A 27,901-nucleotide genomic window follows, 5' to 3' on the forward strand; every position below is an offset into this window, starting at 1 on the left:
TCTTTCTTTAACTATTAGTGCTCCCTATTATATCTCTAAGCACAGTAAGCTATCAGCATTATCAATCAGATGTTACAGAAAGCAGTGTTAACAGCTGCATGTCTGAAGGCAAAAGTTGCCCTTGCTTGATGTACGTTAAGTAATGCTTTGAATGAATGAAAAATAAATTTACTGACTACTTAATTTGTCTCCTTTTCTTTCTTGTAAAAAGTTAAGTAAGATATCTTTGTTTTTAGGTTTTATTGAAGGCTTTCATAGCTAATCTTAAATCCAGTTCCCCTACTATCCGTCGAACAGCAGCAGGATCAGCAGTAAGCATCTGTCAACATTCGCGAAGAATGCAGTATTTTTATGCCTGGTTATTGAATGTACTTCTAGGTAAGATTCAGGAAGAAAAATTAAATTTGCTTTAGGTATAAGTGACATGAATTTTTTTCTTTCCATGTAAGACACGTTTCGTATGTGAGAGGTTTTCAGGCAAAGCAAGGATACTTAGACTACCACTTACACTGCTAATGCCTTCTTTATTTTGTCTTAAGTTAGGTGAAGATATGACTAAAGCTATCTGTATCTCTGTGGTGCAGTGCTAATGCAGTAATGTTGAAAAGAATCAGCCAAAGCTAAGGAAGCAAGTAGCCTGTTGGAAAATGAGGAGGTCTAGCGATTCTGGAAAAACTTGCTCAGGAGTCTGTGAAGCCTTGCATTGTTCAGCAGCTTGGTTGTTAGTGCAGCAGGTCTGAGGTGGAGGATATGATTGTTACTCTTGTGGGTCATGAACACACGCATACCCTGTAGCTTGTTTTTAGAAGTGCCACTATGTAGATTCTTTGTTGCAAACCTAACTTAGACCAGAAATGGAATTTTTTTTTATTCATAAGCACACAACTTTGCATGAAGAATTGCTTCTGTATTTCTTCAGCTGGGAAGTTTTAATGGTCTTCAGGATGTTTTGCAACTCACGATGAGATGCTTGTCTGGATTGTAGTGGAAACTTTTGCCTCAGTTTTGTTACTGATGAAGGGTTCTTTACTGTGTAGACTATATTGCAAAAGGAGACGCAAGAAAGACACAACAGATACATAAAGCATTATTGTGTTAGCCTTGCTTCTTTAAAGAATGGGTGAAAAATTCAAATGCCACGTAGTGACTTTCCTGACTCTGTGTGACTTGAAAATGGTGTACTGTGCACACATTGTTCTTTCCTGCCTCAAAGGTGATGTTTCATAACGTGCTGGCAATGGTACTGAATTCAGACAGGAGCGCTAAATAGAAATACCATTAATTAATTCTGATTTCCCTTTCCCCCCGCCACCCCAGATAGAAGGTTGTGGTTTTTTACATAACTTATATTTGTTCTTAATATATTTTGTGTTTGAGTCTGTGATTAGCAGGTAAGTGTATGGAACAAGGTTCCCAATACTTGAGGGAGGAGGCAGAAGTGTAGATGTTATTCATTAGGATAGTAGTGTGTGTGTCTGAGGGAATTATGTTTGGCGTTAATTAAACTGCCAGGTGGAGAGAGGAGGCAGGTGAGGAGTGCAAGAGAATCTAGATCCCTTGGTGAAAACATCAGGTATTATGAAAAATTTTTTTCTGTGTTTTTATTGAGTGAAAAGTAGTAGGCAACAGGGAAGGTGAGACAGGGTCCTCTGACCATTCTCCCACATTGCTTAAATCATTGTTAGGAATATTATATAATGTGTATTTTCAAATGTTTCTACATTTAGAACGCATTCTTAAGTTGCTGCTAGGTTGTTTGTTTTAAAGAAGCTATTATATGGACTATGTGAAATAACATTTGTTTTGAAACTAACCACTGTCAATAAGTGAATTGGCTGCTTTTCTACCCCCAGGCTTGTTGGTTCCTGTAGAAGATGATCATCCTACTCTTTTAATTCTGGGTGTTTTACTTACACTAAGGTATCTCATACCTTTATTGCAACAACAAGTAAAGGATACCAGCCTGAAAGGGAGTTTTGGTGTAACAAGAAAAGAAACAGAGATTTCGCCTTCACCAGAACAACTTATACAGGTAAAATATGAATAATAACCCTACCCTGAAAAGTACAGTAGGAAAGGAAGGAAATAGAAAGGAATTTTATTCCTTTCTAGGAAGAAAATAGGAAGGAAAAGAAATAAATCTTCTATATAGTATGATACAGCACTAGTTTGATGTTGAACATCTGAATTCTTTTCTCGAATTCCTGTTCATCTTGGTAAATGAAAGGTGGTCCAGTGACTGGAATTATTGATAAATAATGACCAGAAATCCCAGAAAAATGCATCAGCAGTACTTGTTAGTTGTTCCCAGAGGAGCTAAAGAACTTCATAATCTTTATGGTGTTCTCTGATGTGATTCCTCCTTCTATAACAATAAACAGAAACAACAGACTTCTACCAAAAAGGCAGTTGATTGGCTACAATTAATTGGCATTTTCCCCTTGAAAGAGTGTGGTGAATATTAGATATAGCAAATGTCAGTCATTTTTAATGTACCACTGAAATTTAATGTGGTATTTGAGAAGAAATGTAGTATGTTGTGTCTTCATAGAGACTTACTCCAGTACTTTGTTGGGTTTTAGGTTTATGAATTGACTCTGCATTACACCCAGCATCAGGACCATAATGTTGTGACTGGAGCTTTAGAATTATTACAACAGCTCTTTAGAACGCCACCACCTGAACTTCTCCATGCTCTGACTGCTTCAGGTGGCATTGCACAGGTCAGTGTATCCAAAGATGAATCAGCCAGCAGGAACCGCAGTGGGAGCATAGTGGAACTTATAGGTAAGCTATATTTTTGGCACTTCAAGTAAAAGGAGATGACCATACATCACCAGCTGTATTTCTCAGTGTTAGCCAAAAGTATGAAGGATAAAATGAAATGTATGAAGTTATGCATGGCTTCCCCCCCCCCCCCCCCCCCCCCCCCCAGGTACAGTAAAAGGTTTTTTCCCCTCCTTCATTTAAGTGAGTATACAGGCTTTGAGTAATGACAAACTCCAGTGTATTTTTTTACAGTTAGTGTTGATGGGTTTTTTTGGTTACACAGAACAAGTTAACTGTGGTGACAGATTTATTTTTTTTCTCTACAAAATTAATGTTCTTCTCACCAAGCATCTGACAACTGTGATTCATAAAAAGCTGATCTAATCAGAATTTATATTAACTGAGAGCTCCTTGCTGAATACCAAAACCAGCACGAAATTAAAGCATGACTTAAGCTTATCCATAACTGTTAAAATCAGCTATCAGTGTTCTTGTCTGTGAAGTGCATGTTCTTAAAATTGTCTCTTAACTGCTACTTACCTGTTTCAAAAGAATCAATCTCTGACTGGATTTCTATAAGGACTTCTGTATTGAACTAACGGATCATTCTAATATTGCTGGTATTAGAAGGTAATTCATTAGCCGGAAGCAATCATAACAGTGAAATTTAGAGCATATTTTTTTAAAAGCAAACTTTGCACGAGTGGCATAGAAAAATAAAAAGTCATTTGATGGCAAATGATCTAAAAAACTTGGACTTCAAAAGCAACAAGTTTGCTATTTCTTCCTGGCTTTGGGTTTTGTTTTTTGTTGTGTTTTTTTTTTTTTTCCTTCCCATTTGTGGCTATTAGAATTCCTTCATGATTTCAGCAGCTCTGTCTTTGCCCTGATGTGTTACTTTCTGTGATTTGCAGCTGGAGGGGGGTCTTCATGCAGCCCTGTTCTTGCAAGAAAGCATAAAGGTGATTATTTTCAAAAACAAATCCTTAATTGCATTCCTTTCTGATTTTTTTTTTGGTTGGTTGGTTGTTTTTTTTTTTTCCTCCCCCCCCTCCCCTCTTCATTGTCTTGCTGAACTTTGGTCTTCATTCACAATTGCCTTTGTGTTATCAGCTGAGCTTAATCACTGGAAATCTTAAAAGAATTCTGACGTGATTTCTGATATTGCAATCAAGATATTCTAAAATTACTCAAAGCAGTATAATTCTTATTTTTGCTGTAGTTCGCTGGCAAAATTATGGTGATGAACATTGATGCAATTTTCACTTTTAAAGAGCACATCTAAAAATAATCTCTCTGAACAGGGCATTCTTCCTTTTGATGGTAATACTTAACCTTTAATGTAACTCTCACAATAGTTAACCTTCCTGCTTTTTAGGCCTGTCTTTTTTTTCTTTCACTAGTGCACGTGTACATTTGCATGCTTTGATATGATGCTTTTTTATTTCTTTTTCTGTTCTTGATGATTAATTCTATACATTTTGTGTCTTACTGTGTATATTTTAATTTCTTTCTTCAATAGGTAATTAATTTAGCAGGATTTTAAATAATACAATTTGCTCTGAAATAGTCTTTTCCTAGTTTGTGCATGAAAGTACCTCATATCTAGTTATATGTTTACACTTTGCTTAAAACCAGTCTAGAATCACTCTAGATACAGCTGTGTAACAGTTTCATCGCCTGTTTTAGGTGAGCAAAATGTTGCTACTGCAGTGGAACTATGTGTGAGTGTAGTGCAGTCAGTGCAAGCATAGTAAGTGGAGAGGAGTGCAATACTGAAAAGAAAAACTTCAAGGAACAATAGTTTAAGACCAAATAAGATTACACAAACTTTAAGGACCATTATAGCAACTAGCTTACACTTTTTCCAGATATGTCCTCCCATATCTCATAATGCTTAAAGAATATACCTATATGCTTTAAGAATATACCTAAATGTCAAATAGTGGTTATAGCTGAATGAAATAGTGCTTACGGATGCCATGATAATTTCTAGTTTAGAAACAATAGAGTGAAAGAAAGGGTGTTCTGAAAGTAGATATTGCTGCATCATCCAAAGGTGAGACAGAATGCAACAAATCAGAATAAAAATGCGTAACACACTTAAATGAAAAATGGTAAATCATCATTTGGATACTTTGAATTGTTAGTAGTCTTCAGTGTAACTTTGAAGTATTAATAATAGTGTAAATTCAATTAAAGTACTTGTTAAAACACTAACCTTTCCTTCACTCAGTGGGAAAACATGATGAGTCATCAGCTTTTATCCTTTTTCAAGATCATGGTGTGAAGATTTTGTGGTCTAAAACAATGGCATAAAGGAATTTGAAGAAATCTGTTCACAGTTTTGTGCTTTGTACAGGTTTAATTTCAAATTGTGAATTGTTCATTTCCTGCTCCTCTCCATTGTGGAAAGGAGGGAAAAATCAAGCCTATTCCCAGTTCCTACTTGAAGTTGTTCTGCAGTCTACTGTCTACTACCATATAGAGTAGTAGGCTTCTGCTGTTGGCTGTGGCTGAAACCTCTCTAGTTGTAATACTCCTTTGTGTGTAGGGGTATAAAGTGAGGCTGATCTACAGAAATCTTTGACCCTAATATAAGAACTCAGATATTCCATGTCTTTTCAGTCTTCCTGCTTCAGACCAACTTTAGTTTTGAGTAACTGGAGCTGGCCTATGTTGGCTTGTTTATGTTTCAGCTTTAGAAAATTATTTGCAAAAAAGGCTGAAAACTCATTTTGAAATGAAAGCCTATGTTCTGCATCTTAACTGATTTTTTTTTTTTTCCAAAGTGTGGAAAAGTATCCTGCAGCTTGTTTTATATACTCATTTAAACATATAAAGCCTAATATGCTTAATAAGTGTTTTTCAGTGTCCTTCCTCTTTCACTTACTTTTAAAGGTGATCACCTGTGGAAAGCAGAAGAATATCCTGGTTTGTTTCAGTGAAATGGATGTAAATGTGAGAAAGAATAGAGAAGAATATACTATCTTTCATGTTTTTTTGTTGGAAACACTTAGGATTTTACTCGTTCTTTTGTAGGATTTTGTAGTTCTCAATTACTGTTATTTTACATAGAACATACATGGAAATGTCATGGTTACTTTTCTGCATTGCTTGCAGGTTTGAATAGCAGAAAACAAACTTTTCAGAGGAAGACAATTCTACAGTGTTACTGCTATGTATGAAAGCAGTTGTGATAGAGAAATTAATACAGAAGGCTGTTAATGCTTTTTTACATGCTGGTAACTTAAATGGGATGCAAACAAATTCACCTAGAGTTATCAAAACATTGGTATTTTGCATGGTGAATCTTAGACTACCAGTGAAGCTTATTCTGAATGGCAAAACAGGCTTATCTCAAAGCAGTTATCATGAATCCCTCTGTCTCAGCAAGTGACTTGCGAGATCCAGAAGGATGGGCTCAGTAGCTCCCTCTGCACTCTGTGTCCTGTCCCATTTACAGACTTTTCAGTGCAGTTGTGTCCTTGGCTGGCTCCTAGGCAGTGTGCATCTGCAGGTATTTTTCTCTTTCCACTGCCTCTATAGATATTACTATACAGATATTCTCTGTGATGATTGTGTTAGGTTATAAGTGGTTCTCATTTTTCCTATGGCAAAAGCTTTTCGGAAGATTTTTGTCTTAGCAGTCCCTGGATCTCAATGGCTGTTGTTCATGGTTCATCACCCTGTCCCACTTATGTTGTCTTGTGCTTTTGGTCTGTGCTTTCTTTGCCCTAGGCATTTTCCATTCTGTTACCATTGGACTTCCAAGCCCCAAACTGCAAGTAGCCTTTGATAATTTTTATAGCCTTAAGGAGGAAGAGGTTATTTATTCTGTTACTTGTGGTGCTTTAATGTCCTTCTGAGTCAGTGGCAGGCATCCAGATGCCAGGTATCCAGGCCTTGGTAATAGGACATACTTGATGAAATTAGTGGGATCTTAAACATAGTCCACAAAAATAAACTAGTATGAGTAAGGTCATAGGTAGTTTCCTGAATGGTCATGCTGTTAAATAAAATTGCTTAATTGTGTGTTTCCTTGTCACTGCTGCCTGTTTCTCTCCTGATCAAATAGTGAGGGACTGTATATTCACTTTCTTCATTCCTTTCTCTTTAACATCTGTTGCCTGTCATAGCTTTGAAAAATTATTTGGATAAACTTTTTAAAAATAGATTTCACATCTAACTGACTTCAACTATTCAGCATTTAAAGTTGGCTATAATTTTGGAAAACTGTAAAGGTTTTTCTTGTATCACTTCTCAGGTAAAATACTTCTTGGTGAAGAAGAAAGTTTGGAGGATGATCCTGAAACCCGATCAGATGTCAGCACCGCATCATTTTCAGGTAGTGGTCTCCTTTTAGCAGTGCAATCAACCTGTGTTTACTATACATTACAAATCCATTCTTTTATCGCACTATGTAAACTATAAAAGTGATGTGTTACAGTGACTAGGAAGTGGATGGGCACTCAAAAGACATGCTAACAAAACTGAAACCATAAATACTCCTGGGTATAAAACTTATACCTAACTAATGAAGTTGACTGCATTTTTTTTTTTTTTTTTAATTAATGGATAGGCTGTCATATTGAGCTACTGGTATAGATGAAATGGCATCTTACAGATGCTTATTGCCCTACCTGTAGTTTAACTGTTCAGTTATACGCTTTCCTTAGCCTAGTTTAATGTATGGCTTAGTATGTGGTGTCCATATCAAGAGTGAAACACAAGTTTAAACATTTGATTGACTCACAAATGTCTGTTTTGCAGCTTCCATGAAGGGTGAGATAACCAGTGAACTAGCTTCTTCATCAGGTGTATCGACAGCTGGGTCAGGGAGTTCAGCTGCTGATCCTACTGGACATGATATCATTACTGAGCAGCCACGTTCTCAACATACATTGCAGTCAGACTCTGTAGACCTGACAAGCTGTGATTTGACAAGTACAGCTGCTGAAGGGGAAGAAGATGATGTGCTTAGCCGAAGCTCCAGCCAGATCAGTGCTGTCCAGTCAGATCCCACTATGGACTTGAATGATGGTACACAGGCTTCCTCACCAATTAGTGATAGCTCTCAGACTACTACAGAAGGTCCAGACTCTGCTGTAACCCCTTCGGACAGTTCTGAAATTGTAAGTGTGCAACGGGCAGAGGGGGGATCCCCTTCTACTGAGGGGCCCGACATATCTCAGAGCTCTTCCATGGAGGGCCCAGACTTGGATTCATCTACTTACTCGTCTTCTACTTTTCCATCCTCAGCTAGTAACAATGGAAAGGTCAGCAGCTCACACCTCTATTGGAGAGCTTGACCTCCTTTTAACACTTTCACTTCAACAGTAATTAAAAACTACAAAGCTGTAATCAATGTGTTCACTGGGTAGGTCATATAAAGGCATTAACAGATTGTCACTCACTGGAAGAATGTCAGTATCAAAGGCTTGACATAAATATATTCTCTTAGTAGCATATCCTTCATTTTGTATAGATACATTTATAATTGTTTTGGTGCAGGAGGACTAATGGAAGTGTTAAAGGGTGAACAGTCTACTGGAATGATAGAGGAATACTTTTGGAACCTGATGCTTCACATTGTCTTCTGCCTGTGCTTTTTCACTTGGCAATACAACCTTTTTTTTTTCCTTTTTATTCCATCTGAAGGATTTCTACTATACTGAGCAAATGCTGCATGACTTACTAATGTAGCAGTTACACATCTAATAAACACCTGAAATGTGCATACAATACAGTTATTTTAAGAAATTTGTCTCTCTTAAGCAGTGTATTGTGAGGTTGTAATAAAACCAGCAAAAATACAATTACTGGGAGCAAGAGCAGAAAATGGAGAAATGGGACAACTTAGAATTTAAGTTCTTTTTTTTCAAACATTATCAAACTTTTGACTTAAGTTTGCTGATAGTAGCTTTGGAAAACTAATAGTCTCTTACCACTACAAAAAATAGTAAATTTACAATTATGATAAGCAAATACTGCTGCAAGTGTTGAGGATTCAGGAACCAAACGAGTGATGGTAATTGCTCTGTCTCTGAATTCAATGTAAGCAGTGCAGAGGCCAAAGTGAGCAGGCATTTATTGACAAGTTGTGTTTATTGACAAGATGTATTTCTTGCAAATTTTTGTCAGACTGTTGCATATGTCAGTTTGCATACTGTTTACAAGCAGTAGTTACAAGTAAAATTTTTTTGGAATTGACAGACTAAGTGGTTGTCCCACTTACCCACACACGGGCTTTTTGGTGAGCAGTTTCCAGATGCTTACAAAGTCAGGGAGTAACTGAAGAAGTATCTTGTCTTCTGATAAACTTACAATGAAATGATTTTACTTTTACTGTCTTTTATTATCATTATTAATTTTTTTGTCTTTTATGGTTATTTTTCCATATACCTACTGCCTATATATTGCATTGGTATCAAGGGTCAAACTCTTCTAGAAGTGTACATTTCAATAGTCTCTGGTTTAGAATGAAGGAATTACAAATAAGCTTAAACATATTTGTCCTTTTTTGTCCTACACAGTGTGTTCTCAGCTTGACTTTACATATCCAGGACAAGTGAGGTTATGGGAGAGTTTGACAGTAAGGGACAAGTTCAGTTTGTGACAGTTAAGGTGTTGCTTGTGATTTGTAACTGCTGAGATTTGTGTTTGGCGTAAGGGAGCAAGGAGAGCTGCAGGAGACGCAAAGCACCAAGTGTTCAACTTTCTTACTGTTAATACCCAAGTTTGTGGGTCAGGTGGGAGAGTGTCAGATATAACTATGGTCTCTGATAGACTAAATGCTGGAGGTGGAGGGGAACTGCTTTGGAGCCTGCACGCAGCTGTACACTAATATTTATCAGCTTATATTTGCTTTCAAATTATTTCTAGAATACTAACACTGCATGTTTGAGATTTAATACTGTGCATTAAGCTAAGTTATTTTAAGTCCTGTCCTTGCACTGTGTAGGTTTTGGAGGGTGCTGAAGGACAGTATTCTGGAATGCAAATTGGGCAGCTGCAGGATGAGGAAGATGAGGCTGCAAATATTTTCCAAGATGATTCATCAGAGTCTTTCAGAAATTCTTCTGTTGGTATGTTGATATATGGGGGGGGATGGGACACAGAACTGGTGACACCTTTAAGGTGGGTGTTACCAGTGCATCTGCTGTCTAACTTCCAAGGGACCGAAGACTCACATAATGGATATGAAAAACAAATAATTAGATTGAAATGTAAAATAAGGAATATATTTCAACATTTCTAATGAATCACTTGTTTTGATCACTGCTAATTTATTTTTCATGTTTGTATAATTAAGTTCAATTAAAGTGCTTTTTATTTGCATCAGAAATGATATTTCATGAATTGCCTTTTTTAAAGCTCTTCAGCAGCCTCACCTGTTGAAAACCATGAGCCATAGTAGGCAGCCTTCTGACAGCAGCGTAGATAGATTTACATCAAAAGAAGATGCAGCAGATCCTGGTGATCATGAAAATAAGGTGAGAAGTAGTCACAGTGTCTGGTTTAAAGTTTAAACCAACTAAGTTTTAAAAAAAAAAAAATTTACACTTATGATCATGTAAATTAGTGGTAAATGTGGGTAGCCTGTGTATGTGGTGTACTTCATTATAGGTCAAAATAAGGTTGAATAGTAAAGTTGAGTTGTAGCCTGCATTTCATTTAATGTAAGGTGAGTACACAAGTGTTGATATCTTGAATGCAATCACCAGCAACTGTAACAGAATACAAACTGCTGAGAACACAAACCCCTTTTGTCTGTGCAGGGTACACTGATACTTTTATTACCCAAAATATCTTTGTGGCGATGGCTAGCTGTGTAGGTAACTTAGGATCTCCTCAGAAGTGATTATGTCTTACTCTTTGAGCCTCTCTTTCTGCAGAGAGGTTCATGCCATTCTAACCACAGGTTACTGATTTCCTGTTACGTTTTTTTTACTTTAGCTTTGGACCTTGTTCTGAGCTGGGGTAAAAGGAGTTTCGTTTGTGGCAGGCAGAGTTAGATCAGCTTGGGCTGCTGGGGAACTCTGAATGTGAAACTACAGAAGGTTGTCAGCCTTCTTTGGAAAGAACTTAGAAATTAATTGTTTCTTATACAAAGTTTTCAAAGATCATTGTTTGGTGACAAAAAGTGGTTTATCAAACTCCTTCAGATGCAGACAGGAAGGCTAGGCAATTCAGAAGATCTACAAAATGATTGTTGTTTCTGTGATAAAATTAAACCAATTCTGATACTGGATACAAACGTCGCAAAAGCATTACTTTTTAAGGCCTTTTTTTTGGAATATATGTATTAAACACATTTTGTATTACAACCTTTTTACATTTGGGGATGTGCAGTATTTCTAAATCTTGTTGTGCTTAATGTTTTGTTTAAATTGTATATTAATTTTTATCTATATAAAAATTGTGATTTGCCTTCAATAGCCCTCCAGGGTAAAGGGAGACATAGGTCACTATACTGATGGAAATTCTGCTCCTTTAGTGCACTGCGTTAGACTTCTGTCAGCCTCTTTTCTACTTACTGGGGAGAAAGGTGGTAAGTTTCTGTTTAAGTTTCATTGGTTCATTGTGTCTCAAGGTAGAAAGTTGGAAATGTGATCAGTTTACTCTGGTTTTTAATTTCACTTTATTGGAGATTTGGGGGGGAGGTTTCTGTGACAGTCCTATTTTAAATGATCACACTAGAGTACAGGAAAACCTGAAAACACTTAATTTATGCCATTTTCCAATGAATCCTGTTTTGAGCAATTGAGCATCTAAAGAAGTGTTATGGTAACTTAACCCATAAATCAAACACTTAATTACATTTACAATTTGTAAATTCTTATGGGACTTAACCTATGGGGCCATGATGGTTTGTAGATTGTATGAAGCTGTGAAGACAATCTAATACCAGCATTTGTTTTTATCAGTGTTGGGTGCCCAGTTTGTCCACGATGCATGTATCAATACCTCAGTAAGGAAACAATTTTCTGAGTTGCAGTTCATTCTGTGGAAACTCCTAAAAACAAGTTCAGAAGAATGTAGTTCTTTCAAGTACTTGTCTTTAGTATTTTTACAATTCATTTTGTTTATAATGCCTAAATTGTTTTAATTAAAAGAAGATTAAAAGTATCTTTTTTAGCTTTATTGCTCAGTTGTGTTTGAATTCCGTGTTAATTTTTTTTGAATGTACTTCAGGTAGAGGAAGTGCTGTTGTACCCATTTGTGTTTGGGAAATATAACTTGGTATTTAAAATGATTCAGCTGTAGTAAACCAGAGAATTGACCTAAGGTTTTCAAAGACCTAGCTGAAATCTCAAGTTGAACTTTTTTCTTCACTTTTAACATCATCTAGCATCTGCATAAGTTAGTGTGGCCATTTTTCATGTGTTTTTTCATGTGTGACGGTCAAAGAGAAGCTTTTTGACAGGAAGTGATTGTTAGAGGAGGCTGTTGGGGCTCAGAAGAGGAGTTACTTACCTTTTCAGCATAGTAATAAAATGTCAGTAGGGATTTTCCAGAAAGCCTTTATGGCATACACTGCTGCTTCCATTTTTTTCACTGGGAAGTCCTTCAGAGGCATGTGTCATCATATGTGAGTGAAGTGAGCATTTAAGATGTTTGGGTTTTTTTCCCTTTTCTAAACTGTTATTTGTTCACGTAGTCTGCTAATGTAGTGTTCTTGGAAAGACAGTGTAATAGCTGTATTCTCAGCAATGAAGGGAGTTGGAAGTGTGTGGGGTTATTAGTTATTTTTTTCTTTTTTGAAAAAAAAGCTGTATATAACTGCTGTCTCTGATAAACTGGAACTACTTGTTCTGCCTTCATATTTTTTGTTCTGGCTAAGCTATTTATATTATATAGAGTTATTAATTAACTTAAAAACAATTCAGGAAGCTTTTGAATACCCCTTCCCCCCCCCTTTTTTTTTTTCTTCTCTCCAGCTTTAGTTCCTGATAGAGATGTGAGAGTCAGCGTAAAAGCCCTGGCAGTAAGTTGTGTTGGAGCAGCCGTTGCACTTCACCCTGAGTCTTTCTTCAGCAAACTGTATAAAACACCCCTTGAAGCAATGGGAGAAGAGTATGGTATGTTGCAGTTCACATACGTAAGAAGGTTCCTTATAGAAGCCTTCTGGTAGCTAAAGGGGGCCTACAAGAAAGCTGGAGAGGGACTTTTTACAAGGGCGTATAGTGATAGGACAAGGGGTAATGGTTTAAAACTGAAAGAGGGTAGATTTAAATTAGATGCAAGGAAGAATCTCTTTACTGTGAGGGTGCTGAGGCACTGGAACAGGTTGCCCAGAGAGGTTGTGGATGTCCCCCTCCCTGGCAGTGTTCAAGGCCAGGTTGGATGGGGCTTTGAGCAGCCTGGTGTAGTGGAAGGTGTCCCTGCCCACAGCAGGGAGGTTGGAACTAATGATCTTTAAAGGTCTCTTCCAACCCAAACCATTCTATGTTATTCCATTCAGTAGTGTGTTTGGGTTTTCAAATAAGTGAGGCAGCATCTATACTGAAAACTCTAAATCCGGTTTAATATTTGCAAACAAACATTGCACCAATTGGAATGAATGTGCTGTCTGTACTAGTAGTGCATGTGGTGAGATTTTTGTTTATTTTATAAATGGTTTCTTCTAACTTATTTCAGGCCATCTTATAGATGATTTCTAAGCCATTAGCTTCATTTTTATGAATGCTACAATATGATCATCAGGGACCTTGAGTATTCAACTGGTTTGATACTGATAGTGGCACCGGTGGAGTGTTGACCAAAACTCTTCTTAGATTTCCCCAGAGCATTTTGTGTACAATTGAAATAAATCACTAGTGTTTTTATATCTGATTATTGGTCTGGAAGGTGTGAATGATCTGTAGATTGTATGCAGGGGATCTCTGAAAGATAGAACTAAGGCAGGCGTATTGTGAACAGGCTGACATTGATTGTACAATAATTGGTACCTCCACTGAAACATTTTTAGGGATCAGTTAAGTCTAAGACTAGTATTTTTAAAATAAAGTAGTTGTAACTTATTTTCTTAGAGGAGCAGTATGTATCAGATATTCTGAACTACATTGACCATGGAGATCCCCAGATTAGAGGAGCTACTGCCATTCTGTGTGGAACAATTGTCAACTCCATTCTAACTAAATCCCGCTTTGATGTGGAAAAATGGCTAATAAATGTCAGAAGCTCAACAGGTAACAATTTATTTTAAGGGTGTCTCTTTTTTTCCTCATGTAACCAAACTTTTATTTCGTTTCATTTCTCTGATTTTTTTTTTTTTTTTTTTTTTAGGAAATCTTTTTTCCTTGGTAGACTGCATACCTCTGTTACAGAAAATGCTGAAAGATGAGTCCTCTGTTACATGTAAACTGGCTTGTACAGCTGTGAGGGTAAGCAGAAGTGGTAGTGTAGTTACAGGAGTGTTATTTGTTGACTGGGATCCTGCTATGCTCAGGTGTATAAACATGGAGCAAAAATTACTTCTTCCCCAAGAACTTTCTTGTAGAAAACTTTGCTTCAAGCACGGAAATGGAGGAACAAACAGCTGGAAAAGAATTATGTTCATTAGATTGCATAGCGGTATAATCTAATAATGATATTTCTAGTCATAAATGTACTGGTATGAGCTGTAATTTTACATTAACCAACAATAGGATGAATGCATTAGATAAAAAGGCTATCTAGCCTAAACAGGGAAGTGTGAACCTGTAACACCTGGTTATAACCTATATTTGGAAAGCAAAAATTAAATGTGAGAAATGCCAAGTAAAATAGTGATTATTTTCTGAAATAATAATTTTTAAACGTGAGGGAAGTCTCAGGAAAGTAATTGTTTCAAATTGTGTGAAAGATTCATCAGGCAATTGTTAAAATAGAGATGGTATCTGAATTTGTGAGTGGAACTTAGAGCTTGTGAATTTTATTTCTGTAATAAAAACTGTGGAAGGTGTTCTGTAAAAAAGCAGGGGGTGAAGGAGTGATCTTTTTCTTGAGGAATTTTTCAAAAAAGTGGAAGAACAAGGACAAATTGGAGGCTGAGGGAAATTAATTCATTGGGGAGAGGCACAGGGTGGCTAACTGTATTGCAGCTTATGGGTCAGTGAGGCAAAGCTTAGCTTTTAGTAAAATGCACATAGTTAATGTAGGGAAAGTATGATTTCATGTGCTGAGGAGGGGTCTGTGATGCAGCTGAGGGAAGGAAATCCAGTTAGTTAAATGATGCTATCTTTAACCTTCTCTTCCATGATCTTATTGTTTGTATATAGTGGTTTCATGTATGATTACACTTAGGATTATGGCTTTTTAGAAGAATTTACTAGAATTGTTCACTTCAGGCAACTTGTATTAGTCAGTTTTGACTTTTTCTTTCTCTCAGTATGTAATGTAGCCTGACTTCATACCTTTTAGCAGAAATGTTCTAAAGCACTTTGGGTTGTTAATCCCCGAACAAGAAAGTACATTTTCATGTAGCTAAGAAGGACATAGAAATGTAGAGTTCTATAACTTTTTCCGAAGATCACACATGCATATAGTTGAACAGTCATTAAAATGAAGAGGTATGACTTTTTGAAAAACTTTGGAAATCAGAACTAGGTGTCTAATAATACCCTGTGGAAATTAGGAGAGACTGTTTTTGAACAGATAAGAATATAGTGCTTGTGGTGTTTAATCCCTGTGAGTTTTAGACCTTACTCTTTGGAGGATTGTCCTCTCTTCTGAGCCTTGTGTTCCTTTCCAGACTTTAAATTCAGCAGCAGGTTTTAGCAGTTCACATGGAGCTAGTGTCCTAGCCTTGCAAAGTACTTAGCTCTAGTACTTTGTCCTAGCTCTTAAGCAGTACGTTTTTTTTTTAGTATGCTAAACAAAACAGATTTTTATGATCACTTACTTACTTTGATTCAGAGAACCTCTTCTGTAATGTAACTGAAAGTTGTGTTTTCTTCTCAGCATTGCATCATGAGCTTATGTAGTAGCAGTTACAGTGAACTAGGTTTACAACTAATTGTTGACCTCCTTACGCTGAAGAATAGCTCATACTGGCTAGTAAGAACGGAACTTCTGGAAACTCTTGCCGAGGTAGATTTTCGGTAAGTGTTTATATTTTTCCATGGGTGTTGTAGCTGCAGTGCAAAGATGCTGTGTATAGGAAACTGGAACCAAAATGGAGCAGTTTCTTCTGAAACACTAGCGAGTTTTATGAAACTAAATCAGACCAATCATTCCTATAAGGAATGTTCATCAAGTTACCATTCACTTCACTACCAAGCCCAATCCTAGTAACACTGTGTAGGACTTTCGAATTCAGTGGCCTGTTTTATCAAGTCTTCTGTAAATCTGTGATCGCTGAGAGACAATATAATCTCGAAACGAACTTGGTTTTCATGTCCAGTTTTGTGTGTTTTTAAAGAAAAAGTGCCTGACTTGTTCTCCATTATAGTCAGCTCTCTTCAGTTGCTCAGTTCGTTACACTGAAATGAGTATGACTTTAATTCCTTTTCTTGCATTCCCTCATTTTCTATAGGTTCTTCCAAGCTGAAAGACAAAAGGTGTTTATATGAAATTTCTTTAAGTTATCCTTAGCCATACAGAATTGGCCTCTTTCTGAATAGTGATATTTGGAATGTGTTACCATCTTTTCAAAACAGTCTGATTTTTCCATGTATGGGGACAAAAATACAATCACAATGTGTAAATGTTTTTTAACTAAAGAAAGGTAATTCTACTACTACCACTACTAGCCAGATAGAAGTTTAATAAATAGCTTACCTTTTCTAACGGTAGCAAAAAGTGTGTTTACTTCTTACATTTTTCCCTGCCGTAGTGTTTTTAAAAAATAAATTAAAAAAACTCTCAGAGCACTGAAGGGAGAAATAACATTTAATGTTAACTAATGTACTCTAAATTCTATTTTACTGTAGGCTAGTCAGCTTCTTGGAAGGAAAAACTGAGAGCTTGCACAGAGGTATTCATCATTATACCGGTGTAAGTAAATTATTCAATCAGTATATTGCGTTTCTGGATTAAGGTACCAGTGCAATTTCAGCGCTTTGTGTTTAAATTCTATCAATGCTGGTACTTGTTTTAAGTATGTTTTATGTAAGTAGGCTCATGTTCTGACACTTCTTACAATTGGAAAGATACTTCACTACCGAGATTCAAATATCTTGGTGTTCTCTGGTGTCTGTGTGGCTGTTGTAAATTTTTTTTAAACTTCAAAATTTTTTTCTGCATTTATGTATGTAAATAGTGTATTTGGTGTATTTGGCAATGTTAAGATAAAGATTGTCTTACAGACTTGTATGACAGATGAAATCTCACTTGTTTACTATCTTTTAACAATCTGGTCAAATGATGAAAATGTTCAATTAACTTTACTGTACTAACTTATTTTCTAGCTACTAAAACTTCAGGAGAGAGTGCTTAATAATGTTGTAATATGTCTGCTTGGAGATGAAGATCCGAGAGTGAGACATGTAGCTGCAGCTTCATTAGTGAGGTATATATGGGTTTTGGTTTTTTGGTTTTTTTAAAGGAGTTTAGAAACATATTTGCATGTTACTGTGTAGCTATAACTAAAATAATCTCTTAGTAGGGTTTTTATATTTTTGTTTAAATGAGGGATGGGACACAAATGCAGCTTTATGGTACCTGGAACATGCATCATTCTGAATCATCAGGCAATTGTGCTTTGCTTTTTATTAGCATTACAATTACATTTAACTGTACTACATTCAGAGGGTCACTTTCAGTTTCAAGTACTTTAAGGAAGTTTTCTGCATGCTGAAGTGGATTGTTCAGGATCCTGACAGTAGCTGATGGACTTAAAATGTTGCAGTTCTACCCAGTTGTCCTAACTCCCAAACATTGTACTTTCCATGTGGTTAAAAGTAGTGTATCTTAAAACTTTCGTGCTCACTTATTATAGTAAAGTAGCTAATCTTGCTTAAAAAGCACCTGTTTGTAACTGTAGTGGGTCACAGTAATTGCTGTCCAGATAAACGCACCAAACAGTAATGATTAGCTGATTATTAGAATTCAAGGACTTAAGTTTTATGTTTAAAGAAGTTGGGAGCATCTAATACTTAATTCCTGGAATATTTTATTGTCAGAGGAGTCTCTTTCCTAGTTATTAATTGCTGTCCATTCCTAATAACAAATAAAGGACAATGAAACCTTAATAAATGCTTTCAAGTGGCAGAATTATATTGCAGAAACGGCTCAGCACAGAAATCCGTAACTGTTGCATCATAGTTAGTAGTAGTTGCTTTTATTCAGGGACTTGATTTTTAAATGGAGTTACTTTAACTGAGTGGTAGCAAGTTGGAGTTTTTCCTGTATCTTCATGTTGACTTGGTGACAGCACACATGTTAAGGTTGGAAAAGACTTAACTGCCCAAGAAAGCTGCTGCAAGCTTGCAGAAGCCCCTTGAAACATTCGGTATGGGCATTTATTGGAAGTACTGACAGTGAAAATTACAAAAAAGGTATACTGTAGCTTTTCACTGTTGTCTAGGTTGAAAATGTTGTTCTTCAAGAACACTGGATCTTATTGTATGTTTAAGTTTTGCTGCATAGAAATTGGATGGTGGAAAATTGTCCTTTTCAGGTAGAAATTAGTTTTCAGTTGACACAGATATCCATGGGGATAATATCTGGGGAGATAAGGGAATACAAAGAGAAATACTGTAGCAAAGTGGTGATTGTAGCTTGTAAAGGTAGGTATTTCTAAAAAAATCCCCACAAACCTTTTTTAAACTTATAACTTTTTAAACTTTTAAACCTTATGTCTAGAGCAGTTCCTTTGTCCTGATTTGAGCTCCTTGGTTATAATGAAGAGCAGCTGTACAAAGATGAATTCAGCTTAACAGTATGAGTTTTAATAACAGCTTTTATTTACGATTTGATATGTGTAATTAGTGTATGCAGCTTTCTGAATTGTATATCAAATGTATTTTAAATCTACTTTAAATTGTATATTAAATAATTTCTGAATAATACTTTTCTTTTCTGACAATTATCCTTCAGGCTTGTTCCAAAGCTATTTTATAACTGTGATCAAGGACAGGCTGATCCAGTTGTGGCAGTAGCAAGAGACCAAAGCAGTGTCTACCTGAAACTACTAATGCATGAAACACAGCCTCCGTCTCACTTTGCGGTGAGCACTATCACCAGGTATGTTATGTGTCTTGTCTTGGTTTAAAAGGAATGTGAACCCAAATTTCAATTTGTAATGCCTGGAATCGTAGCTAAATCCTGCAAATCCATGGGCTCATGAATTCTTTTTCCAGTCTGTAGGAGCATCTGTGGTAGTTTCAGGCTCTGCAGACTCTTGTTTAAAGAATAAACTGGTGTGTGAATTGCCAGTGATGTGCTCACACGTTGATCATAGGGAGTCGTTGTTCTGTGATAAACTATCTTTTCTTCGTCCTGAGGTCATCCTATTTGTCCATTAAACTGCACAATTAGGTGCAGCTTTACAAGCTAATCGTATGTATACGTTATTGGTTTTTGAGGTATGTTGATCAGGTTTTGTAACTCTTCACATCCTGTTATAATGATCGTGGTTGCAGAAGTCTGTACTGCCTGTATAATTTAAAAATCAATTCTAATTTTGATAGTGTGATCTTGTTGCTGTACTTTTGCTGCCAATTATACTTTCCTAAACTCTTTTGTCTTACAGACAGTATGAGTTATATATATTTATGGGGGCTCTTTTTTTTTATCAATTTGTCATACAAGTTTTTAATTATGTACCTTTTCCATACATGATCTTCATCGTGTCACTCAAGATTTATATACTGTAGCATGGAAACAATAGAACTTTGTGGACACTGTGTTATTTCAGATAACAAAATAGTTATGTTTCTACAGCAATAATCTTTTTACAGCAATAATCCAAAGTTTGTGAACATGCAAAAATGTTAGATGGATTTGAGCAAAAGCAAAGACTAATGTTAAATTCGTGGTGATTTCTAGAGCACTTAGGTATTCAGAGTTGGTCTACTGTTTGCTAACAAAGGGAAGTGATTTATAAACTAAGTTGCTGTTGCTAGTACAGAAGAAAAAATATTAAAATATAATAAGGTGGTATTTAGAGTGTTCTCAGATTTTGTATTTTATAAGCAGTCTATAGAATATGTAGTAGTAATTTAAGCCATAATCATTTTTGATTGAGTTTGTTTCTTTTTTTAAGGACATGTTTTAGTGGTATAAATATTCTTATTTCAGAATATATAGAGGTTACAATATGCTGCAAAGTCCAACAGATGTCACTATGGAAAACAATCTGTCAAGGGTTATTGCAGCAATTTCCCATGCATTGACAATATCCACTACAAGAGCACTTACGGTGAGTTTTCTTAGTTGCTATAGGGGCTGACTTTTCTCTTTTTTGCTCGCTTGGTTTATTTTTAATTATTTCTTGGCTATATTTGTATCTACAGCTTTGGTACTGTGGTAATAGCAATAGTAATACATTTAATTCTCACTCTTAAGTTACTTTGTTGTTGTTGCTAACTCTTCCAGTGATGAAACTGATTCAATTCTTGGTGTTAACTTTTCAGTTTGGCTGCTGTGAAGCTTTGTGTCTTCTTTCCACAACATTTCCCGTCTGCACCTGGAGTGTGGGATGGCACTGTGGGTATGTTTCCTCATCTGTTATTCAAGCTTCTGAAAGTCATGTTTGCAAAACAGAAGTACACTTATTTAGGTATCGGAAGTCCTGGTTTAGAGGTATGCTGTTAAGCTTATCTTAGCAGTTATTTGAGAACTTTATACAGAAGAGTGTAACATGAGGTTGTCGTGATACTGTGTCAGCACATTGTCATCTCTGGAACCACAGCGTATATCACAGGGATTGGCTGAAACTGCTGTAATAGATGCTGACCATGTGTATCTTTAGATAAATAAGTAATAGGAGGAAATTTTCCATACTTTTGAAAGAATGTTTATCTTTGGGATATTGTTTTGTAGCATCTCTTTAACATCAGAACATCATCATTTTCACCTTGATCTCATGTTTATGTCAAGGAACTGTGAGTAAAGGAAGCTGGTTCATGATTTCTTTTATAACTATAAAAGTGTCAGATGTATTTAAATTGTTCTCATTTGGCACACTGAATGGGAACAGCAAATGAGATACTTATACTTAAGTGTTATTTAGGTAATATATGACAGCCCTAAAGTACTTACATTCTGAAGAAGCTCTTCAGAATGTAACTGTACAGTTGGTAACTCTAAAGCTTTGATCTTGCCTGTGATTATCAATGTGCTGTGCCACATGAGCTGTAAAACTAGCTACTGAAGATGTACATGTGTGGAGCTGTTTGGTTTTTAAAGAAATTTTAAATAATTTGTGTTGATTTTCTTCATTATTGTGATTGTGTCTCTACTCTTATTTTACTGTTCTGATATCCTGAAACTCTACTGCAAAATTTTATCTTATTTTAAAACCGAACCAAAACCCCAACAACAAAAAACCCACAAACCTCCCACAGCTGCTTTTCTTGTCAGCTTGCCCTTTCTTCCCTTGCTGGCCGTAAGTGTGGCATCCTCTGTATATGAATTCTAAAAGATGTCTTTTGTTAAAACTGGACCTGTAGCTCAAATGAAGTAGGCTAGGATGTTAGCAGTACTTAACTGGAAAACAAAATCAATGCAGAATTGCAACAATCTGTCTTCTGTTCTACCTGGCTTAAAAAATGCCATTTTTAAGATGTATCTAATGTTCATCAGTGATGCAGTGACATAGCTTTTGCCCTTTCCTCTAATTCCTTCTTTACAAATTTTTGCTCCATGTTCATACTAATTTGGATTGTAATTTTATTTTTGTGGAATGATATGAACATTTATCATTCTGGGTAATGAGAATATAATAACATGGATAACATGAGAATTTTGCCAGAATTCTTTTCTGTCTTAAGTGTTGTTGTTTTTATGATTAAAACCCTTTTGGAACTGCTGCATTCCAACTCTGTACAGCTCTAACTGTATGTAAATGGACCAACACTTCCATATGAAAATACTTATTTCAAAAAAAAAAAAAAAGGCACTGTAATTACCTGTGTAGCTTTGTCAAAAGAATAGCTATATTTGGTGTAAATTTTATTTTCTGAAATTGCTCTGATTGTATTGGACCAGGATGACTACATTACAAGATTTTAACTTTTTTTATTTAAAAAATATCCTGAAAGAACCCCTTTATTTAGAGCTTCCATGAAGTCTTTTCCTGAAAGAAATGTAGTAGTATTGTGCAGGTCTTACAGCTTTGAAATGATGTGTGTAATTCCCGTAGTATTCTGACAAACATTTTCTGGTGATCTCTGCCTGCTCTTTTTGAAACTTGAGTTGTGTGGGAAAGTCTGATTTTAAAATTATTGTGAAGGAAAATATGGAATGCAGCAGCAATTACAATCTTGGGTAGAGTCCACCCATAAATATAGGTGATCTGATGGATTCCAATTGTTTAATTAAATTCTCGTCACTTTAAAACAATATCTTGTTATATTGCAATACTACAGCTTATGTCTCCCATCCTTACCTTGCATATGCATAAGACTTTTAACTGGAGATATTTCAGGACCATACTGGTTAACAACTAAATACAGAATTCTTCTGTTTATCAGTAGATGTCACTAGCAGCTTTCATATTTGCTATTTTAAAAAAAAGTATTGGCTCTTCAAGATGACAAAGTATTGTCAGGTCTCTGCTGCAAACTGTTTTTTTGAAGTCTTACTTGAGTGTTAAATGTGTATTTTGGTAGTACTGTTTGGTTTGGGTTTTTTTTAGATTAGCAGTCTACTTGACTGTTAGTTTTCTTAAGACTTTAAACTTACCAAAAGGGGGGAAAAAAAGTCATGACATTCCAAAATTAAACTTCCAGTGTTTCCCAGCCAAGTCCTTCAGATGAAGCTCAGAAGGGCTGCACCATTGGAATGGCTGGCATGGTCCTGTCTCTCCTTTCATCAGCATGGTTCCCGCTGGACCTCTCTGCACATCAGGATGCTTTGATTTTGACTGGAAACTTGCTTGCAGGTAAGGCAGAATAAGGAAAGTAGGATTGTCCTGATACTTTACCATTGGCATCACAAGGCCCATATCTCGCCCTATTCTTATCGCACGCAATAAAGTTCTTGCAAGACTGAGCAGAAGAAATGAAGGAACTTCTTGCACCCAGGAGGTTTGAAAAGATACTGCCTCCAAGTTGCAAATTCCGTCTAGTTGCCAAAGGGAATGTGTAGTATGCTTAGTACAGGCTGGGTACAAATGATTAAAATTTTTTGGTGGTTGTTTAAAACTATGCACCTACTGCTGGTTTTGAAACTGTAGCTTTTCTTTTTCTATTTGAATTTCTGTTGATACAGAGATGATAACCATATGTACCTCTAAAATTTTCTCATACTTAATTCCAAGTTTTTATCTTCTTTTTCTTTAAATAATGTGATTCTTATTGCAGCAAGTGCTCCCAAGTGCTTGAAGAATCCCTGGAGTGCTGAGGAAGATTCAAACCAAGGCGCTGCAAAGCAGGAGGAACCCTGGCCAGCTCTGGCAGATCGAACTCTTGTTACTTTAGTAGAACAGCTCTTTTCTCATCTGCTGAAGGTCATTAATATTTGTGCACATGTAATGGATGATGTTGCTCCTGGGCCAGCAGTAAAGGCATGTATTAAAAATAAATAAATAAAATTGTGTGACTTAAATACTGTTGTGATACAGACCTCTGCATTTTGGAGTTGATATAGGCAACTACCTAACACCTTGATAATATGACTCCACTATATGTAAGAAAGCAAGTGATGTGAAAAGAACATGCATATCGTTCTTCCATGTAACAGGTTCTTCTTTAGTTCTGCAGTATTTGTAATATTACCTTAAATTTTGAACCTTTTATTTCTGGTGACTTTGCTTGAAACATTAATTCAGTAAGGAGTGTATATAGTAAGTGGAGTATTGGATTGCATACTCTGGCAAACATCTGTTGACTTTTGGGTTGGTTGGCTGGCTGTAATGCATTGACCTCCTTTTGGGGCTAAAAATAACTCTTTTGTCTTTTGAATATCCTGCAAAATATTTTGACTTCTGAAACAGCTCATATGAGGTATTTTGGGGTTTGTGTTTTTGTTTTATGTTGGGTTTTTTGAGGCATCTATATGTTGAGACTGATATAGTGACTGTAAGGCAATGTTATTAGGATTAGTAATTTCTTCATATTTTAAAAATACAAGAATATTTTTTTGACACTTCTTTGTCTTGAATCAGAAGAAGCTTTAGTCATTGAGGTCTAATTCCATATCATTAGCTTATGCTGATGTTGAGAAGGAAACTAGGGAATATATTAAACTTCCTTTTCACCCAGGAAATTCATGTCTTCAACCTGAGAGTTGAGACATCTTAATTTAACTGACAGTCAAATAAAGGGGGTTTAAATGAAAGATGAATATGCTTGTATTTGTATTAGAAGAAGAAAAGCTACTTGTGCGTACAAAATTAATGAAGTTGCTTTTAATTCTAGGCAGCATTACCTTCTCTCACAAACCCACCTTCTCTTAGTCCAATTCGGAGGAAGGGGAAAGAGAGGGAATCTGTTGAACAGGCATCTGTGCCCATGAGCCCTAAAAAGGGTGGTGAAGCAAGTCCAGGTAGGCACACTTACTGGTATTAATCCTTCCACCTAAGTATGGTTACAGCATAGAGAGAAGAAATAAAACCGAGTAACTTGTTTTCTGAAGTTTTAGTTCAAAAGGCTGGCAGACCTACTCTCAGAAGTTCTTTTCAGTATTGCATTGCAAGAAAGGCAGCCATGGGTTGGGGCTTGTTTACTGTTTTTTATGAAAATTAACTGTACTCTTCAGAAGCAAGGTACTTCTGAATCCTTTTCCTAGATGTTTTTCTGAATCTACTCAGCTGTTGACTAAAATTACTTCTTAATTTTTGCATGTATTTTACTTAAAAGAAGTTTGAAAGATGCTTTGCAGCTTTTGGCAGGAGTAGCTTACATTGCTCTTGGAAACAAGATTCTGAATCTTGAAGACTTTTTGTTATTAGTAATGAATGAAAGAAATGGGTGTCAATTCTGTTTTGTAAATTGTACTTGTGCTTCAATAATAAGCCCTCTGGCTTAATTTCTCAACTCAGAGGGCTAGTTTCTTGGAATGCTGGTTTATTTTGTAGTTGTACAGCATGTGTGTTTGCAGTTTAAAATATGCATGTAGATCGAAAAATTCATGCTGTTTGATAATTCAGATATGGTAAATTATGTTGAGTATACATGTCATGAGCACCCTAGAAAAAGTATGTTGTGCTAATCTATAATGTACTTTTAAGCTTCTAGGCAAACTGATACTACTGGGCCTGTTCCAACAAGTAAATCGTCTTCAGTAGGAAGCTTTTATCATCTTCCATCATATCTGAAGTTATACGATGTCTTGAAAGCAACCCATGCTAATTACAAGGTACTCCATGATATTGTTTGATTGAATTATAATGTGGTTAGGCAATCACTTTGTTTCTTTTGAACATGGCTCTCCTTGTATCGAGACTCACTTGTTTGCCTATATAAACAGTTTATCCATGCAACCCCTTCCGCCCCCCCCCCCAAGCACAACCACCACTAATAAAAACAAAAACCCCTTATAGGCATTGTCACCCTGTTGCTTGTTTCTCTGCTGTCACTAACGCTGGTATTGAATGACATTTCACTGTCTTGGCAATGCTGAATGGATCCCAATGTCTGTTTTCTCTGCAGTTTATTGAAGTATAGGTAAGCTTTTTCCTCATTAGTTCAGGTAATAGAAGATGCATTCCCTAGGGGGTTGGTGATCTGATTTTTACACTTCAGGGCATATATTCTTATTATACCTACTGTGTTTCTGAGAAATACATTATCCATTACTTGTCAACATCCTAGGCCTTCCCAGATGGTGTAACTTCTTCAAGCTAAAAGATCCTTCTTTTTCTCAGTCGAAATGAAGTCCTGCCTTTACAGAAACTCATAAGGGAGTGTAAGCTGTCAGTGGTGTTGATTGAACTATGCTGAAATTTTAGGCAAAAGATTATTTTGTGTCAATACCCCCATCTTTCTGTACTTTTTATCACCTTGTCAAGTAATTGTTAAGAAAAAGTGTGGTTTTACTTTTTGGGACTAGGTTACTTTGGATCTCCAGAACAGTAATGAAAAGTTTGGATGTTTCTTACGGTCTGCCTTAGATGTTCTGTCTCAAATCTTGGAACTTGCTACTCTTCAAGACATTGGAAAGGTATAAGATCTGTTGGTTTTTTGTTTTTTGGTTTTTTTTGTAGTTAAGTTGTCCAGTATCTGTGGTCCTTACTGGGAAAAAGCACATATCATTGATTTTAAAATTGGCACTGTTGAGAGAATAGTCCTAGAAGCGTTGTGCTGCCACAACGCTTGTTGGGTAAAGTGCTAAAGCAGATTTTCCCTGGTAAATTGCTGCTGTTGAAAACTGGAGTCATTTTTTTACTGTTTAAATTTCATATGGAGATTTTTCTTTCCAGCAAAATGGTTTGCCTTCAGTCATTCTTACTGTATTAATATGTTTAAATATATTCATGTTAAATATACAAAATGACAGAAGGCATACTGCTCTCCTTCCTCTTTGTGTCTTGGTATTTTTCCTCCTTAACTGTTGTGTTAGGCATTGTGGTATTTTAAGACTAGGAAGCAGATCTTGCATTTTTATTTCGTTACATACTTGCACAATTTCCCTTAAAGTAGTATAGTTTTACTTAGTAAAAAAAATGCTGCTGTTGTCCAGTTGTTTTTCTGCTTTTCTAGTGTGTAGAAGAAATTTTGGGATACCTAAAATCATGTTTCAACAGAGAACCAACAATGGCAACAGTTTGTGTACAGCAGGTAAGGAGGTAATTTTTTGTGTGTTACGGGAGGGCTAATCCTGATGTCCTGTGGTTATCAATTGGATGATAAGACTGACCATTCTTTTAAGGGAAGCGATGTGAGGAAACTGTAGCCCAGGTGGAGCAAATAGCATGTTTTCATTAATTTTCATGACTTGTTCTGAAACTTGATACCATCTGAGTAATATAGTTTCTTCCTGAACTGCTTCCAACTCAAAGAACTATTTTAGCAAATGCTCAGAAAACATTTGTTTCCTACCTTCCCAAATATGTTCTGTAGCTAGTTAACTACGTCAAAAACCTGGAAAGCAAAGAACTGCCTTACTGGTGGATTTCTTGGAAGCTTCCAGTTAAACATTTGGGTTCAAGTCATCAAAGCTTAATTTTGGTGGGAGGTGAGCCTTAGTAGACTATTTTGAATTGTCACATGGAAATAGCTTCAGTTGCAAAAACAATCATATCTTTTTGGGTGAGGTGTGGATTGTTTCTTTTTTCCAGCTTTTTTCTGTCATTTTGTATTTGACTACATGGTCCACAGTTTGCACTTTGACCTTTCCCCTTAAGTTTTTTGGGAGGATGAGTAATCAAGGTTTTTTTCCTGAAATATTAACTTTTTTTTTTCCTTCCAATTTTCTTCTCTAGTTATTGAAAACATTGTTTGGGACAAATCTGGCTTCTCAGTATGATGGCTTGTCTTCAAACCCCAACAAAGCTCAAGGCAAAGCTCAACGCTTAGGTTCTTCCAATTTGAGACCTGGTCTATATCATTATTGCTTCATGGCACCATATACACATTTTACACAGGCCCTTGCTGATGCTAGTCTAAGGAACATGGTTCAGGCTGAGCAGGAACACGATGCTTCAGGGTAACTTTCTTCCCTTACAATCTAAAGCTAACTTGAACTAGACTCTCTTTTTATTGTTTTTCATAAATGCAAGTATCACAGAGGAGCTAAGTAGTTTGAAATTACAGTACTGTGTATTATTTATGTCTTGTAGACTTAAGCAGCGTAATTTGTCTTGGTAGTGAGATCCTGAATGCAACACTGTGTTGATTATCACTAATGTGTTTTCCAAATCAAAGCTAAATCATTAAAATGGATATCACTTAAATTTGTTTTTTTTAAGCATTATAGTTTTAAATGCTTGTATTCAAAACTATTTCATTAATTTGCTAATTATAGCAAATAGTAGACTTAAAGGAAAGGCAGAAGGATGACTAAGCAAACATTAGAAATTCTTTCTCTACTAGATGTT

At 36.1% G+C, this 27,901-nt stretch overlaps 1 protein-coding gene across 3 annotated transcripts in view; it reads left to right on the forward strand.

Moving 5' to 3' along the window:
• Window positions 1-27,901, forward strand: part of HTT (huntingtin) — an 87,107-nt gene that overhangs the window by 13,710 nt on the left and 45,496 nt on the right. The window contains exons 7-31 of one of the 3 annotated variants that reach the window (XM_075022194.1): window positions 237-378; window positions 1,854-2,032; window positions 2,583-2,787; window positions 3,684-3,731; window positions 7,037-7,117; window positions 7,543-7,904; window positions 9,734-9,857; window positions 10,147-10,265; window positions 11,212-11,323; window positions 12,714-12,854; window positions 13,806-13,964; window positions 14,062-14,159; window positions 15,718-15,857; window positions 16,689-16,752; window positions 17,166-17,266; window positions 18,796-18,942; window positions 19,999-20,119; window positions 20,334-20,410; window positions 22,653-22,804; window positions 23,226-23,432; window positions 24,286-24,408; window positions 25,094-25,221; window positions 25,915-26,025; window positions 26,565-26,642; window positions 27,287-27,510. In XM_075022194.1, coding sequence (XP_074878295.1) covers window positions 237-378; window positions 1,854-2,032; window positions 2,583-2,787; window positions 3,684-3,731; window positions 7,037-7,117; window positions 7,543-7,904; window positions 9,734-9,857; window positions 10,147-10,265; window positions 11,212-11,323; window positions 12,714-12,854; window positions 13,806-13,964; window positions 14,062-14,159; window positions 15,718-15,857; window positions 16,689-16,752; window positions 17,166-17,266; window positions 18,796-18,942; window positions 19,999-20,119; window positions 20,334-20,410; window positions 22,653-22,804; window positions 23,226-23,432; window positions 24,286-24,408; window positions 25,094-25,221; window positions 25,915-26,025; window positions 26,565-26,642; window positions 27,287-27,510 — 3,443 coding nt within the window. The remainder of the gene's footprint in view (window positions 1-236; window positions 379-1,853; window positions 2,033-2,582; window positions 2,788-3,683; window positions 3,732-7,036; window positions 7,118-7,542; window positions 7,905-9,733; window positions 9,858-10,146; window positions 10,266-11,211; window positions 11,324-12,713; window positions 12,855-13,805; window positions 13,965-14,061; window positions 14,160-15,717; window positions 15,858-16,688; window positions 16,753-17,165; window positions 17,267-18,795; window positions 18,943-19,998; window positions 20,120-20,333; window positions 20,411-22,652; window positions 22,805-23,225; window positions 23,433-24,285; window positions 24,409-25,093; window positions 25,222-25,914; window positions 26,026-26,564; window positions 26,643-27,286; window positions 27,511-27,901) is intronic. The other 2 variants (XM_075022222.1, XM_075022249.1) reach the window with 2 other exon arrangements.

This window comes from Buteo buteo, chromosome 1 (genome assembly GCF_964188355.1).
Source record: "Buteo buteo chromosome 1, bButBut1.hap1.1, whole genome shotgun sequence".
Lineage (NCBI taxonomy): Eukaryota > Metazoa > Chordata > Aves > Accipitriformes > Accipitridae > Buteo > Buteo buteo.